A 17,186-nucleotide genomic window follows, 5' to 3' on the forward strand; every position below is an offset into this window, starting at 1 on the left:
GTATAAGGTTATTGCTGATCAAATAGGAACATAGCCCAAACTGCTCAGCCATAAGGGGGAAATAAGGACTGGATGCAAAGTGATTCATTAACATGTGAATTAGCTGGTCCAAATCCCAATCTCCAGCGATTTCCTGAACAACACTATTAAAAGATCAGTATATGTTTCTCTTCTGTGTAGTCTAAACAGTATGATCATGCTGAGCAATGCTGATCCAAGCAATCCCTGCTGATAGCGCATTCAGCTCTGCTACTTTAAGTCATTACCAACATGTTTAGAAAGGAATTTTTGGCATAGAATCTGCTTTGACACAAAAAACACTTAGGCACGCTGCTTACTAAGCTATTAGATGGTTTATTTAGATTAAGCTGTGCTGTAACGTGTGGCTGAATCCACACAAAAAAATTACAGCAGCAACGCAGCATTGGAGCAGCCTGAGCTCTACCTGCTGCCACCCCTACCTTTCACACAGTGATTTCCTCCTGGTACACCTCCCCATGCAACTTCTCATAGTAGTGCACTCTGATATCTTTCTTTAAAGTGTAACGGTTGGGTATAAATTCAATTCTTTATTTTTATCTGGTAGACAAGTAATACGGATGCTAACCAGGCAATCTAAAAGATAAAAATCACTATTACTTTTCTGGTTGATAATAATCATTCCCCAGTTTACCTGACTCTTATTTGGTACATTGCTGCACAAAGGAAGTTGCAGGGCATGCTGGGTTGTCTTTTTTGCTTCTTTACTTTCCTCTCAGACTTAACTAATGCAGCCCAATTGGCTGAAGCCCCCCCCCCCCCGCCCCCACCTCTGTTAGCAAAGGAGAGTAAGGGAGGAAATGACACAAGGATTGGCTTCAAGATAGACAGTTAAAATAAAGATCAACATAGACACAGTTAAAATGGAGAATTGGAGAATCCTAAGAAGGATTTCCTCTTTTTTTTACAATAGAATAATCACTAAAATCAAAACATGGACAGTGCAATACATATGTTAAGTAAGTAGAGTAAGTGTGTGTGGTGTGTGTGTGTCTTCGGAGATAATATGGCTGATAGCTCCTCTAACAGTGAGGGCTTCCTTTCCAGCACAGGATGAAAATCTTAAATTCTTTAAAGAGAACCCGAGGTGGGTTTGAAGAATATTATCTGCATACAGAGGCTGCATCTGCCTATACAGCCCAGCCTCTGTTGCTATCCCAAACCCCACTAAGGTCCCCCTGCACTCTGAAATCCCTTATAAATCACAGCCACGCTGCTGACAAACAGCTTGTCAGAGCTGGCTGTGTTTATCTCTATAGTGTCAGTCTGCTGCTCTCCCCGTCTCCTGCAGAACTCCGGTCCCCGCCTGCATCCCTTCCCTCCCTGCTGATTGGAGGGAAGGGACGGGGGCAGGGACTGGAGCTATGCAGGAGGCGGGGGAGCAGCTGAGACTGACACTACAGATGTAAACACAGCCTCACAGCACGGCTGTGATTTATGAGGGATTACAGAGTGCAGGGGGACCTTAGTGAGGTTTGGGATAGCAACAGAGGCTGGGCTGTATAGGCAGATCCAGCCTCTGTATGCAGATAACATTCATTAAACACACCTCGGGTTCTCTTTAAAACCTCTTTTAGAATTTTCAGTTGTGTTCTTGAGCTGAACTTATTGGGTCAATTGACCTTGACAAAATTGGCTATAAATCTTCTTGACTTATAGTTATATAATTCCTTTCCCAGGCAGTAGCCATGCTTACTGCAGAGCCATGTTAAATCTGCTATGACTTGAATGGGTTGGGTTACAGCATAGATCTGAAAATGAACACTTCTCACCTTGTTTACTGCCACTATAACTTACATACTGTCCTTGACTTGTAATATATACTGTCATTGTATTGTGTCTGTTAAGCAACTGCCAAGTCATATTCCTTTTAAAGGAAACCTAAACTGAGAAGGATGGGGATTTTCCCTTTTAAAATACCAGTTGCCTGACTCTTCTGCTGATCCTGTGTCTAATACTTTTAGCCACAGCCCCTGAACAAGCATGCAGATCAGGTGCTCTGACTTAAGTCAGACTGGATTAGCTGCATGCTCGTTTCAGGTGTGCGATTCACACACTACTGATGCATGAGAGACCAGCAGGACAGCCAGGCAACTGGTATTGTTTAAAAGGAAACATCCATATCACGCTCAGTTAAAGCGGACCCAAACCAAACTTTTTTTTTTAGTTCAAAATATTTAGTTGCACCACTGACACATACAAAGATAAACACTCCTTCACGCCTATGAGCATTTCAGTGCATGCTTTTCACCCTTCTCTTTTCATAACTAGTGTTATACAGGTGGCAGCTATTAGTAATTCCTCCTTTGCTGGACACTATCTACTCCACCAGTTTGCTGGATTTTGTCCCGGCAATTTGAAAGGAAGGGGAGGGGTTTCTCCAATAAATTAAAATATTTTATATTTGTCATCATGCAGCTGAAAAAAGGCTTCTATTTATTATTATAATTTCGAAAATAGATTTTATTTCTGAAATCTTGTATTTTTAATTTGGGTCCACTTTAAGGTTCTTTTTAAGTGCAAACTTACATGGTCAAATTAATTTTGATAAAGCACCGATAACTAAAAGGCCTCATTTTAGCCATGGCAATGCCAACCATTTTTAAATGAAATGTGAAGGTCTAAATAAAGCAAATCTCTCCACACCCTCTCTCTCTCCGTTTCTATACGTGTATCGACCAGTTGATCCGGCCAGCTGATAATATTCAGCTGGCCCGATCAAGCCGCTTGACCCCCGCCCGCGGACAATGGCAGGGAATCGAGCGCTGATAAGGAAGCGCCGGTGGGGGCGAGCGGTTATTGATCCGCGCGGACGAGCGGGAACGCGGCTGGGGTCGATCCGGCGGCTAATCGAGCTGCCGGTCGACCCGTGTATCCCCAGCATTACAAAGCCCCAATCATTTGCACCAGATTCTAATTTTAGATATTAGTGGCAGAGACTGGGGGACACTTGCCACATACTGGAGCACTCTCAGCAATGAGCAACCTCCACAGCATGGCAATAGAGGATTATTTGACAATATATGAACTTAGGTTGCACATAACTGTAGCTTATACAGCGACACAGTGATTGCTCGATTATTAAGGTGCAAACCGGCAGAGGGGCAAGTACATCAGAAAAATGCCATGATAGATGGGTTTAATAACCTCTCGAATGCGAAACACAGTGTTTATAAACCAGGCAACTTGCTGCATACTGGTGAAACGTCTCACCGAAAAAAAATAGTGACTTGTAGGGCCACATTAAGGAGAACTCCTCTCCTAGCGGACTATTGCCCCCAAGTATTACTGAACAATAAATGTGATTCCAATATAACCTACACCAAAAGGCGTGTAAACTCTGAGGTGGCCTCTATAAAAACATAGCATCGTTGGGAACACGAGCTACCTTTTTACTTTTAAGATATGCCATAGTTTGCGATTGATAGAACCACTCTCTATGGGCACTTTTATTTTGGCTATCCCATATTGCATGAATAGTTTCAACAATCAACTTTGTGTGCACACAGTATACTGCCCTGAGACCAGTACATGGGGACTGCCTAAATATGATCCATGCTATCCTCTAATCTATTGCATTCTTTCCTATTGTATATTTAGTTTGAATTGAATGATCTATGCTGTGTAGTGACTAGCGCATACTGCCTATTTATTGCATGGGCAGCCAGTGCTGCTCCCCAGACCCTCAATTGCTATCCCCAATTTTTGAGCTGTTCATTACTCTTTAGGCTTTATTTGTGAGGCAATTGATATATTAGACTGGTCATTCCTATCTAAATACTTATGCCGCTAAAGGCAATATGACAGCTGTTGCTGATAACTTATGGGCGTTTCCCCAGTGAAGTTAGGTTTGATAACCTTAACTTTTTAGAAAACTCTTGATTCTCCTTATTTTTGTATATTTCATTTTAAACGTGATGGAAATAAAGTGATGTATATATTTTTATTATTCCAGACTTTTTGGTTTTGCATCGATACTTCCCCCCTACCGTTTGTCTAAATTGCCTTTTGGGCGGAAAACATTTTCTAATTCTTTACATTAGCAACCGGATTGTCTCCTAGTGAAATATGAAGTGTGTGCTTACTTTTTGTACATGCAAAATTTGTACATAAATCAGCTTGTCACAGTGCAGAGCATACAAGGATAAACCAACATAAGCTGCTCAGTTTCCTCTTCCTGTTTGCATTTTCTGCTGTGGCAGGATAATCGGTTTGTGAGCAGAAGCATCAAGTTAGCAATAAGCAGAGAGAGATGGGTTACAGATAAATTCCCATCCACCATTGGAACAAGCAATAATACAGAGGGTATTACTACATGAAAAAGCTCCATTAGAAAGCAAACTTTTCTTCTTATAAAAAAAAAAAGTACACTTATTTGCTGCGACCTCTTTCTACCCAACACATTTTTGGTGCTCTACATGTGGAAACTGAGTCATACTGCATGCTTCAGGACCACTTTACATCAAATAACCAAAAGCAACAAAGCTTCAGTTTTTTTTTTTTTTTTTTTTGTTTTTTTGTTATTCAGCACTGACCTGCTGTCCACTGATAGTAGCAACAGGAATAGCAGAAGCCTGAGGAAGACCACTTTCCATGGTGACCGTCACTGGCCCGGAAACTTTGGGTACAGCAGAAAGGGCTGAGGGTGGTGCTGGAGCAATGGGTCGGCTGGGGATAGCAGGCTTCAGAGGCTGCTGTTGGAAGATATTGACAGCATACTTATGTCTACAGAAAGTCTAGATGCTTAAGTCAACAAGCCCTTTAGATACTGAAGCTCAAAAAGCACTGCGCAGGTCCAAAGCCACCTTACTCCGCTGTCCTCCAAGCACAATGCTACGCAATATAAGACTATCCTTACAACTCCATTGTCAGAGGTAAATGGAGCTCTCCACTTCCAGAACTGACTTACCAATCAATGGCTACTTTGGGAGTCAAACAAACCCAAAAGGTAAAATTCATCTTACATTAATTTGGCTATGAGTACATAGTGGAGATTTTTTTTTTCAATTTTCATCGCCCAAGGCTGGGCTTTAAAATTGTATAATAATGTATTATACACCATGGCCTCAATTCACTAAGGTCCGTTCGGTCATTATCCAGCGTTCTGGTAAAGACGTAATGTGGTATTTCAGACTATTATTTAATTTATCAAGTTTTTCCCGCAGTGCGAGAGTCTCAAGATAAATAACCAACAGAAGTGTTTGGTAAGAGTGCAGTAATGCAGGATGCTGGGGCTTATAGTGCAGCAATAGGGTCAGCAGCATAGCTCATCTTCAGCATGTCTGTGTACAGTCCGGGTGGTGCTGCTTCCAGGGCTGTAGAGTCAGTACAAAACTCATCAGACTCCAACACCTCAGTTTATGAAACCATCGACTCCGACTCCAGGTACCCAAAATTGCTCCGACTCCTTAGTCCAATACTTACCAGGGCTGTAGAGTCAGTACAAAAATCACCTGACTCAGGCTCCTCAGTTTATTGAATCCACCGACTCCACAGCCCTGGATGCTTCTCCTTGGTGTGTGCTCTAATCCCCGCCAGCAGGTGCCGCAGGTGGACAGGATTGTCTCCTCGGATGGCTTCAGCAGCTCTGCTCTCTCAGGGAAGGAAAGCAAAGAGGCTAAATAGTATGAGTGTGAGAGTATCTTTCAAAGAGCCTACGTGTATTCTGCATACAGACTTTACATTGTTTCTGCACAAGCCACCGCACTCTCCCTGTGCCCATGTACAAGCCCCTTTACATTTTACCCAATGGCTGTTATTTACCGACAACCCCAGGCTGGAGATAAATACCGAACCTTGCTTGTTTTACCGCATGCTAATCTTTGTGAATTTACATTTATGAGGTATTTACCTCACAAGTCCATATTTTTACTTTTCCAAGCGGTAACAGCCTTAGTGAATTGACATTTTACAAACTGGTGAAATCAGCTGTTGTCTGCACTACAGAATGCAGTAATGCTTAGTGAATTGAGGTCCATGAGCTTGAATGAACAGTTTTATTAAAGAGTATCAAACAAACTCACCTTAAGGATGCCCTCTGAGAAGGACAGTGGAACAGCAGGAAGATGAGCAGACTGGGCAGCCATAGTAAGGGGGCCAGCTGTGTGGTGGGGAACCATTTGCAGCTGAGGATAAGGTCTGACCACCACAGCTTCCTGTTTGTCATCCCGCGGGGGAAGAACTGAATTAGCAGTAAGGGGATCGCGTGGCTGGTTTTCCATTTCACGGATATGATCTTCTACACCTGAACAAGTGACAATGATTGGATCTCAGAATTGATTAACAGTCACAAATGCACAAAGTAACTAAGCTTACGCATGCAGCATTCAGGAAGACCAACAATATTGGGCTTAACAGAACTGCATTACCTGGAACTTGCATATTCTGTCCCATAGGGGCTCCACCACTTGCAATTTGTGGCGGAGGGATGGGAGCCCCTTGCCGGGGGAATTGCTGAGAACTCATATCCTCCTGAAAGAAAAATAATGCATGGAAAAATTACACAAGATTACTTAAATTATAACGGTTAAAGCTTTACACAGTTTAAAAAAAATGTACACCTAATTCCAGGGCTGTGGAACGGAGTTGGAGTCAGGGCAATTTTGGGTACCTGGAGTCGGAGGTTTTATAAACTGAGTCGTCGGATGATTTTTGTGCCAAATCCACAGTCCAGGTAAGTAAGACTAAGGAGTCTGAGCCATTTTCTATACCTGGAGTCAGAATTGGAGTCGGATGATTTTTGTACCAACTCCACAGCCCGGCCTAATTCAGGGTTGTCCTAAAACCAGTCCTTGGACAACAAAGGCTAAGAACCTCAGGAAGATTTTTGCTGATTTAATTCTTATTTTATGCATGTTGTAGAATTGGAAAATCTTAAAAATGGAAGAATGGTTATAATCCAGAATGGAAATGGAACCCGAAAGATATGGAGGCTGCCATATTTATTTCCATTTAAACAACGAAAGTAATCTGGCTGCCCCCCTGATCCTGTGTCTCCAATACTTTAAGCCATAGACCCTGAACAAGCATGCAGATCAGGTCCTCTGACTCAATTCTAACTGGATTAGCCGCATGCTTATTCCAGGGTTGAAACTGACACTAAGAAGATCAAAAGTTCTGCCAGGTAACATGCATTGTTTAAAAGGAAATAAATATGTCAGCCTCCATATCACTCAACTCAGCAGTGTTCTCCCCAGGCTCATTTAGCCGGGTGCTCCAACCGGCTAGTTTTGGGGAGCACTCGGCTGTCATTGGCTCACCTCCTCCTCCTCTGCTGTAAGTGAGTTGAGCAGAAAAGCACTGGCCTTGCATTCTCTCATCTGCCGTTCAGCCACGATCAGCCCAGAAGACCCAGACTGAACTCGACTGACCGCGGCTGAACGGCAGACCGCGGGAGGACGGCATGCTTATGCTGCTGGAGGAAGCCACAGGTAAGTATCTACTTTTGAATTTTGCTCAGCTCTAGTACACTTTAAGGTACATCTAGACCAATGCTGATCTTTCATTACCATAAGAAATATATTTCTCTACAGAAAACCCAAATCCAATGGGACAGATTCTTTAGGTTGAGAATCAAGTGCCATACACCTGTTCCCTGCTGCCCCAGCACACTGCCAGCCCAAGTCTGTTTCTGCAGCATCTTTGGGGTAGACTGAGTAAAAGGCCAGTCATAGCTGCTTCTCACACTACCACCTGCAGAATAACTTTTTAAAGGACAACTGTAGCGAGAGGGATATGGAGGCTGCCATATTTATTTCCTTTTAAGCAATACCAGTTGCCTGGCTATCCTGTACTGATCCTCTGCCTCGAATACTTTTAGCCACATACACTGAACAACCCTATGCAGATCAGGTGTTTGATATTATTGTCGGATCTGACAAGATTACCTGCATGCTTGTTTCTAGTATTATTCAGACACTACGTCAGCCAATTAGATCAGCAGGGCTGTCGGGCAACGGGTATTGTTTAAAGGACAACTGAAGTGAGAGTGATGTGGAGGCTGCCATATTAATTTCCTTTTAAGCAATGCGAGTTGCCTGGCTGTCCTGCTGATCCTCTGCCTTTTAATCAGAGACCATGAACAACCATGCAGCAGATCAGGGGTTTCTGACTTTGTCAAATCTGGCATGATTAGCTGCATGCTTGTTTCTGGTGCGAGTCTGACACTACTGGAGCCAAAGAGACCAGCAGGTCTTCCAGGCAACTAGTGTAGTTTAAAAGGAAATACTGCAGCCTCCATATTCTCACTTCAGTTGTCCTTTAAAAGGAAATCAATATGGCAGTCTATATATTCTTCTCACCAGGGCTGTGGAGTCGGAGTTGGAGTCGAGGAGTCGGAGTAATTTTGGGCACCCGAAGTCGGAGTTGGAGTCGTTGATTTCATAAACTGAGGAGTCGGAGTCGGGAGTCGGATGATTTTTGTACAAAATCCACAGCCATGTTAAGTATTAGGCTAAGGAGTCGGAGTCGAGGAGACAGAGCCATTTTGGGTACCTGGAGTCGTGGTTTCATAAACTGAGGAGTCGGAAGATTTTTGTCCCGACTCCACAGCCCTGCTTCTCACTACTGCTGTACTTTAAGTCGTTCAACTGGTTACAGACAAGTGGCAAGAACTATCCATAAAGACACAACCTAAAGTTAATGAGAAAAATGTATATCGGTAATTTATTTTTATTAGGTAGCATATCGAATAAGTGAGACAAATTCATAAATGTCCTAAAATCAGTAGTGAACATTAAACAGATATGCACATGGAGCGATTGGTTGTCCTGAAAAACCTAAAGCTTTTGTTTTTCATCGAGAATTTTAATTTTCCATTTTTTCTTTAGATTGGACATGGAGGTTGAAAAATTAAGACCAATTTTACTAAGAATTGTATGGTGTGTGAATTGTGAAATTGTATTCAACCAGTAAAAAATGTATGCAACTATTAAGTACATACCAAACTTCCTTTATTCACTTATTTTTTCTTGATTTTTCTAACCAACCAGTTTTTTCGGAGTCTATGATCTTTTATCCCCAAATTGCGGCAATCTCAAAAATACATGTGCGATACCTCAAAGATTCTGATCGAAACTTCTGATCACTTGGATTTGGAGGAAAGCAATTTTCACTTTCCTCTATTAAATCGCTCTGAAAATGCTGCATGTTCCACATTCGCGATTTTGTCAAATTGAAATTGCTGTGTGGGCTCTGCTACATTGACTTTAATTGGCCTATTGGTTTTGGCTGCCGATTCCAAAGCGCTGCTAAAAGCGCTTTAGTGGGCCATAGCCCTAATAGCTCAATGTTTAATAGGCCTATTTGAAAGAACATTCAATTCTGAGGAAACCTCAATTTAAGCATACATACTGCAAGGATTAAACGTGCGGCCCCATCCGTCTGCATGCGTGGCCACGGCCCAGCACATGCGCACTATGGTGCAACACATGGATACAGAAACCTGGGCTTTTATTAGGTAGAATAAAACATCGCACTGTGTTTCTAGAGCCTAGTACACACTTTGTAACCCAAGTTGATCTTAACAGATTTCAGGTGGTAGTGTTATGCTACCCATACACTGCGTCGATTTCCCGCCGATATACAGCAGATTCGATCACTGTGATCGAATCTGCTGTGAAATCAATAACGCAAAATGTTGACCGATCGATTTCCATCCAAAATCGATCGATTCCATCAATCTGTCCCGGCGGAAAATTGTGCTCGATCGCGGGCGGGTCGGGAGAGAGTCATTACCAGTGATCGACCGATGCAGCATAGTGGCAGTGATACATTACCTGTCCGCTAGTGCAAGTCCTCGGTCCGTGCTCACACTTTCTCCGGTTGGCCTGTCTCCTCATTACTTCCTGTCTCCTCCTGTGGCAAGCCGAAGTTTAAACAGCAGAGCGCCCTCTACTGTCTGTACTTCCACTCGTCAGTAGATAGTAGAAATCTGACAGATCTTGCACTGGCCCATCTCCTCAGAGGTGTTCTCAGGGTTTTTTTTTTTGCAAATAAAGAAGGGAGGCTGACCAGCATCTTTATATAAATCTTTTTCAGGGAGTGTATTTATAACAAATAAAGGTCATGCTGAAAATCCTTATGGGGAGATAGACTAGCCCAAAACCTGACGGTAATGTCAGATTTCTACTACTTACAGTAAGTGACAGCAACATCGGAGAAAATTAATTTATGGCTCATTTTATTCTGGAAGAAACATACTTCTTTATATGCGTTCACATATATTTTAAATTTTAAGATTTTCGTGACAGTGGTCCTTTAAGCACCAAGCCGAGTGGCATCTAGTGCTCTACAGAAAATGGAGGGAGATGATCACGTATCACATGGAGCAAAATGCTGCAGAAACCTCTACTAGTAGATTGTGTAAAGGCAAATCTTGTACACACTTGATTTCCAGCAAAAACTATCAAGCATAATCATTTCAGGGAGAAAAATCTGAATTGTATTTAGCTTTAAGGCCAGTTCACAGGGCTCAGTTGTGTTGCAGAATAAGGCCTGGGACCCACTAGAAGCACTTTTCTATGTGCTTGTGATTTAAAAGGTTCTTGCTAATGTAATGCTATAGGTAATTAAAAAATAAAACAATAACCACATCACTTAAGTGGGATCACACACATAGCAAGAGCTTTTCAAATCACAAGCACTTAAAAAAAAGCACTACTAGTGGGTTCCAAGCCTAATGCTAGGTACAACAATACAATTTTCTGACTGTCAGATCGATTATTTCCAACATGTCCAATCCGATTTCCGATTTCTTTTTCAATCAATTTTCCATTCACTTCTATGAAAAATTGTTCGAAAAATCGATCAGAAATCAGATCGGACATGTTGGAAATAATCGATCCAACAGGAAATCTGTCAGAAAATTGAATTGTGTATACCTAGCATTATTCTGCATGTCAACTCAGTGCCCATACAATTCTATGGGCCTGTTCACAGTACTTCATAACGGATAACGTTATTCTAAGTCGCTGCATGCAGGCTTTTTATTAAAGTCTATGTCCAGTCTCCACTGCAGTTCACACTCATAAATGCATGCATTCTGCAACGGACCACTGTGACTCCACCCTTACTGACATATAGGTATATACTTACAGTCAATGGATCAGTGCAGGTGAAAATAGTCAATTACAACCCGATATGTCAAACCAATTAAGCCTTCTCTAATCATATACTGATTAATTCCTACACCATATAGAACACTAAGAAGAAATCTACTGACAGCACTGACCAAACCAAAAGGTCTGTACTGCTTGCCATTGTCACTCCTCCCAGCTCACAGATTACAAAACAAACATATGATCACACTTTCAATGACGTAGTATCCAAAATAAATCAAACGTGAATCAATTAGATTTGCTGGGGCAACAAATGTCTGGCAGATTTGATCAAAACTGCCAGAAAAATAGCTATTTGCCTAAAGATATGTACACACTCTGGTTTGAACGTGGCCACGGCAGACAAAGACTACCTGGCGCTACTCTACTTTAGGGACCCAGCAGAAAAACTCACAGGGAAGTTCAACTAATGTGATTGGGTGATGTGCACCCTCTCGAACTGCTTGGTTTCCAATAGGTTGTAGTAAACTACCCCCACACTATTTGGGCCAATCACAACGCTTTGTGCTTCAAGAGGGTAATGCGATTGGAGAACTGCTCCCTATGAAGTCTCCTGGTGGGTCCCCTAAAGTAGACTAGTGCCGACCACCTCAGGCTGAGAATCTTAAAAGAAACTGGGCTGTGTACAGCAGCTTCCCGTCTGCTAAAGATCTGGTATTGATCCCCCCCAACACCAGTTAAACTGATGTCACTGGTTTATCATTGTCCCTCCACCACCTATATATCATTAGGCAAGTCTCTTAACCAGGAGATTAGTGACACATCTGTACATATACAGCTTCAGCACTGCACACTGCCCAAAGACAAACACCTTTCTGTGTACAAAACTTTACACACACAAAAAAAAAGCAAGCCTTCTGCAGTTAGTTGCTCAGTTACTCTTTAGATTGTAAGCCTTTGGCAGCCCCCTCCCTTAGTGTGTCCTTAATTTTGCCACCCCAGTAATGACACCCTTCTCATGGACTAACTTGGACTTGATTTGCTGGGTCTCTGTAAAACGGATTTTATACCCTGATTGCATGTATAACCTTGTGCTGTGTTGAATAACCGTTTGCTACCTCTCTGTCACCCCTTGCTACAATATATGTATCACTATTTATTGTCCAGCACTGTGTAATATGTTGGCGCTTAATAATAATAATAATAATAATAATAATAAAACATAAGTTCATAGCAATTTATAACAATTGTACTCCTAACAGAATACATAGTCATGGTCCCAGCAGGAAACAGTCCTCCAATTACAGCACCTTGTACAGCACAAAAGGTTGTGATTGGCCAAATAGAAGGTGCTGCCCACCCAATCACATTAGTGGAATTTCTCTATGAGGTTTCCTGCTGGATCCCCTAAACTAGACTAGTGAAACTAGTGCAGAGTACTGTTGCCAATGCTGCAAAGAAGAGCTTGCTGTGGATTTGGAAAAGCATAGCTAGCTGCATATTGAACCGCGATAGAAATATACATATACAATATATAACCATCCATATACATTGCAACAAAAAGGGCTTCTGTGCACTAATCTACATTTACAGCAATTTTATAACAAAGTGGAATGGATTGTCCCTTTAAGTAGTCAGCAAGTATGGCAAACCGCATATGAAGTGAGAGGCACTTAGCAGATCAGTGAACCCGAGTGTTGTGCGGCCAGATAAGCTGGAGAGACGCATCTGCAGAGGTGATATACTGCTATACACACAGCACTACACAGGCTAGGGCAGCAGCAAGTTGCAGTAAGTGCCGCTCCGTGTGTGATGGGCCACTATCAGCTCCGGGTTATGCGGCTGACACTGCACGCTACTACTTGCAGAGCTCCGGCAGCTGGCGGTCCACTCTCTGGGCACGGCATGCTGACACTTGTAGTTCTCCGCCAGGGGATGTCAGTTGTGGAAATAGTCAGTAAAACAATGTATCACCTACATACGAGGAGATGGCAACTGACTCCACACAAATCCTCCGCCAACCCGTTCCGATTACACCGCTGCCGATTCCAGCCTCAGCTCCGTTCTCTCAGACACCAGTCCGGTTTCCGGTTCCGGTCTCCGTCTTTCTCCCCAGTCTGACTGAACCGCGCTCCGCCGCCAATCACGTGACAAGCCTAACCCCGCCCACCCACTAGCCAAACAAGAGAAACAGCAGCGGGCGGTGCTTAGCTGTGACGGCTGACGGTTTCTTTTTTTTTAATCCTTGTTTTTTTTTTTTCCACTAATACAAACTTTATCACTAAGACTGTAAAGTAGGCCTGACAAAGATCTGTTTATGGTGCAGAAAACTTCCGCAGTGCAATACCAGGGCTGCGGGAGAAACGAGAAAGGAAAAGCCGTGTGATTGCTCAGCACGTACCAACCATTTGTATTGCATGACTACATGGACGTCTTGCACTGCTGCGGTGGTGACAGAAAGCAGACTCGGCAGCTTGTTGTTGTGCATCATGGTTTGGACAACCATAGGCTCTAATGCAAATATTATACCACCTTCACAGTTTTATGCTGTTAAAAAAAAAACAAAGTTGGCTGTTAATGTCTCAGTAGACGCTATACGATTATCAGGGCAGTTTCTAGGCCAAGTTGCTCCAAGTAGGGTGTGATAATGCCCCCCCCCCCCCCCCCCCCCTTACCACAAGGGCTCTAGAACGTTATTTGTGATGTAGTATGTAGCTCCCCAGCATAGGTATCCAGGTGCCCCCAATATAGGTTTTCAGGTATAGGTGCCACCGACAATATGTAGCCAGGGAGATGTGTCCCAGTATAAGTAGCCAGGTACAATTGTCTCCAGCATAGGTGCCCCAGTATAGGTTGGCTTGCTGTAGGAGCCCCAGTATAGACTATCCAGCTACAGGTGCCCCAGTATAGGTTCGCCAGGTATAGGTGCCCCAGTATAGGTTAGCCAGCTGCAGGTGTCTTAAGTATAGGTTAGCCAGACATAGGTGACCCAGTATATGTTCACCAGCTATAGGTGCCCTATTAAAGTTTTGCCAGTTATAGGTGTGTGTGTGTCCTGCTTTCCCCCACCCACAGGCTGGGGGGTTACAGTGAAGAAGGGACGGCAGCGGCACACTGGGACTCAGCTGCAGGGAGGACTATTAATGGGCATTCATTTTTGTTTGTCTTTTGATCATCTCTGAACTCGGCGGTGAAGGACGATAAAGACTGCCGTGGCTGGGAAACGTGAGTCAGACCACCATGTGTACGGTGGCCGCACAATCCCCAATGCCAGAGCACCACACGATTGCATTTTTCTCCCCTGCCCACGGGAATTGGCTCCATCGCTGGCAGCTTCTACTCCCTCGGCCCCCACATAGCAACAGAGGCATCGATAGCCTGGAGGTTGATGGCATGTCTGTACAGTGGCAGTGCTCTGCGCCCAAGGGATCATGTACTGATCCCTGCTGGGTGACAAATATTCCCCCAGTTTGTACAGAGCTTAAAGTGAACCAGAGACAAAGCACCCTCATGTATTTTACCATATATATCAATGGGAACATTAGAGAAAACACCTACCCTGCTCTTTTTCATTCTTCACTGCTTAGCCTGCTTGTTAGCAGCCCTGATAAAATTCCCGACTGAGCAGGTATAGCAGGTATAATGATTCCTGAGCAAAGCCAGACTAAATGCTCAGTCTGGATTTTATCAGGGCTGATAACAAGCAGGCTGAGCAGTAAAGGATGAAACCGAGAGCAGGGTAGGTGTTTTCTCTAATGTTCCCACTAATATATAGGGTAAAATACATGAGGGTACTTTGTCTCTGGTTGACAGAAACAAAAATGATAAATACGTCTTTCAGAAACCATAAACTCCTGAATCTCAAACTCCAGTAGGAAATGGACAGTGTTCATACTTGAGACATATAAAGAAAGTGAAGTTTTTTCCTGGAAAATCAGAGGGGAATAGATTCGACCAGCTGGTCATTTAAGAAACTAAGAGACATGTTGCCTAAATGGAGGCACTGGCATTAGCTCATGGGTTCTGGTCTGGATACTTGCTCTGTTTATTGGCAAAAAGAAAATCCAAACAGGGGAAATTAAGAATGAGATTGATAAAAGCAAAAATTAGTTGGATAATTTTGAAAATCATAAAGATTTTGTCAATTTCAATGAGCAGGTAAAAAAATACTAAAGATGTAGAGGAGTGACTACAACAAGAGAGCACAGTGGGCCAGCACTTAGAAATCAAAGATGGTGGAGAGGATGACTGAGGCTGTGGTGTGCAGCTTGTCAGTGTGCTCAAAGTCAAAGCATTTCAATGCAGCAAAAACAAGACAGTGGAAATGCTTGGCACAACTGACAGTAATTTATTGCTTCATTCACTTGACTTCACAAAGCATGCAAAAAAGCGTCCATCTTGTGCATAGCATTCAGTATAAAAGGTGATACTTACCATGTTGTTTTTGATGTAGAGGAGTGGAAAGAAAGATAATTCCTAGAATATAAACCAGGGAAGGCAAAATCCTGCCATGGAGCAATAGGCAACAACTCCACTTATACATCAGATGATGATGTTGATAGTAGTTCAGAATCAGTCACATCAACAACTCTCATTCCGTGTCTTCTTTTGGGTGATGAAAGAGAAGTAGAAGGTAAAGCAAGAGGAGGGAGGTAAAGGACAAAAAGTAGAAAAGAAGCAGAACAAAAATATAAAGCCCATGAAATCAATGGTAAAAACAAGGGAAATTAGCAAAATCAAGTAGAGCCAAGAAACACAAATAACACTAGAAACCTAAGCAGTGTAGAACTTACTGATGAGCTTGCCAATCTATTGAACAAAGGTTTGTCATTTTCAAAAGTAGGTAGGGGAAACGCCTTTGAAGTTTATGATGATCTAAAGCTATTCCTCAGAAAAAGCACTGTTATGCAAAAACGACCTCAGAGAAGCAGAAAGGCAACTGGGATATTGGATAAATACTCTCCCATCATACATTCAAGACATGACGGACCTGCTGTGCCCCATCAAAGGATTTGAGGTGGCCCCTGGCTACTGTTGGTCGAAGTGGATGTGGAGTAGTTGTACACATCCATCATGACCCAGGTGGGCATAGAGGCAACTCGTACATTTTTGCAAGAGATATTTAAAAGCATCAATGGAAGGGGAAACTCATTTTGGAATTACTTCAGTTGGTACTGAAGGAGAGTTGTATCTTGTTTTATGGCTCCTTCTATCGCCATGTACTCCAGGTTATGCTTGTTTGCACCTGGGGCTGTAGGATTGCAGAGACATTTGCAGCAAAGAAATTTGGTGCACAAGTTGCCCTCTGGTTGAGGTATATCGATGACTTGTGTGGAGGGGATGTAGAGATAGATTATATCAATTTTTGAAAGAACTAAACAAAAATGAACAGAATTTGACCCACACCATTAATGATCAAGAAAAAACATTCCTTGACTGAAAATCAAAATGAACAGGAATAGGCCTACAACATGCACATATAGGAAATCCACAGCAGGGAACCTGTATCTGCATCTTCAAAGCTTCCTCTCGGGTAGTCATAGAACAGGAATTCCAACAGGCCATTTCCTGTGAATATGCAAGAACTGTGAATCTGATGGGGATTTTAAAAGAGAAGTGGAGGAAATGAGCAGAACATTTGCAGAAAGGGGATACCCTAAAGATGTGATCCAATATAGGCTAGAACAAGCCAATGAGACAGATAGAAAGAATTTGTTGACAGGGAAAAGAACAGGGGAGTATTGGTCACATTGGAATCAGTTTATAGAAATGTTATGATGACAGTCTTTACAATGGACCCAGTATTAGCAAAGATTGTGCGTTCTTGCCCCTCTATACCAGCTGAAAGAGCACCCAACCTATGGTGGTTAACACACATGTCACTAGAAATGATCCATCTAGAAAGAGAAACTGGTTAACTGAGCAGCAACTCAATTTAAAAGGGATGTTCCTGTATGGCAATTGTGTTTTTTGCAGACTAGTTGAAAAGACAGATTGTTTCTAAAATTCAAGGGGAACAAAAGCCCCATACATGATACCTTGGGGTGACAGAGCAGTGGTGACGCTGAATAGACACGTCACTAGTCCCAA

The 17,186-nt window shown here is 42.8% G+C and overlaps 1 protein-coding gene across 7 annotated transcripts in view; it reads right to left on the reverse strand.

Annotated features, from left to right (window-relative positions):
- Positions 1-13,255, reverse strand: part of SAP130 (Sin3A associated protein 130) — a 46,574-nt gene extending 33,319 nt beyond the window's left edge. For 3 of the 7 annotated variants that reach the window (XM_068280571.1, XM_068280570.1, XM_068280568.1), the window contains exons 1-4: positions 13,075-13,255; positions 6,408-6,510; positions 6,063-6,283; positions 4,575-4,733 (exon numbers count right to left, since the gene is read on the reverse strand). In XM_068280571.1, coding sequence (XP_068136672.1) covers positions 4,575-4,733; positions 6,063-6,283; positions 6,408-6,504 — 477 coding nt within the window. In that variant the 5' untranslated portion in view covers positions 6,505-6,510; positions 13,075-13,255. Of the gene's footprint in view, positions 1-4,574; positions 4,734-6,062; positions 6,284-6,407; positions 6,511-13,070 lie in introns of all 7 variants that reach the window. The other 4 variants (XM_068280574.1, XM_068280573.1, XM_068280572.1 and 1 more) reach the window with 3 other exon arrangements.
- Between the last annotated feature and the right edge of the window lie 3,931 nt (positions 13,256-17,186).

This window comes from Hyperolius riggenbachi, chromosome 4 (assembly GCF_040937935.1).
Source record: "Hyperolius riggenbachi isolate aHypRig1 chromosome 4, aHypRig1.pri, whole genome shotgun sequence".
NCBI classification, from domain to species: Eukaryota; Metazoa; Chordata; class Amphibia; order Anura; family Hyperoliidae; genus Hyperolius; species Hyperolius riggenbachi.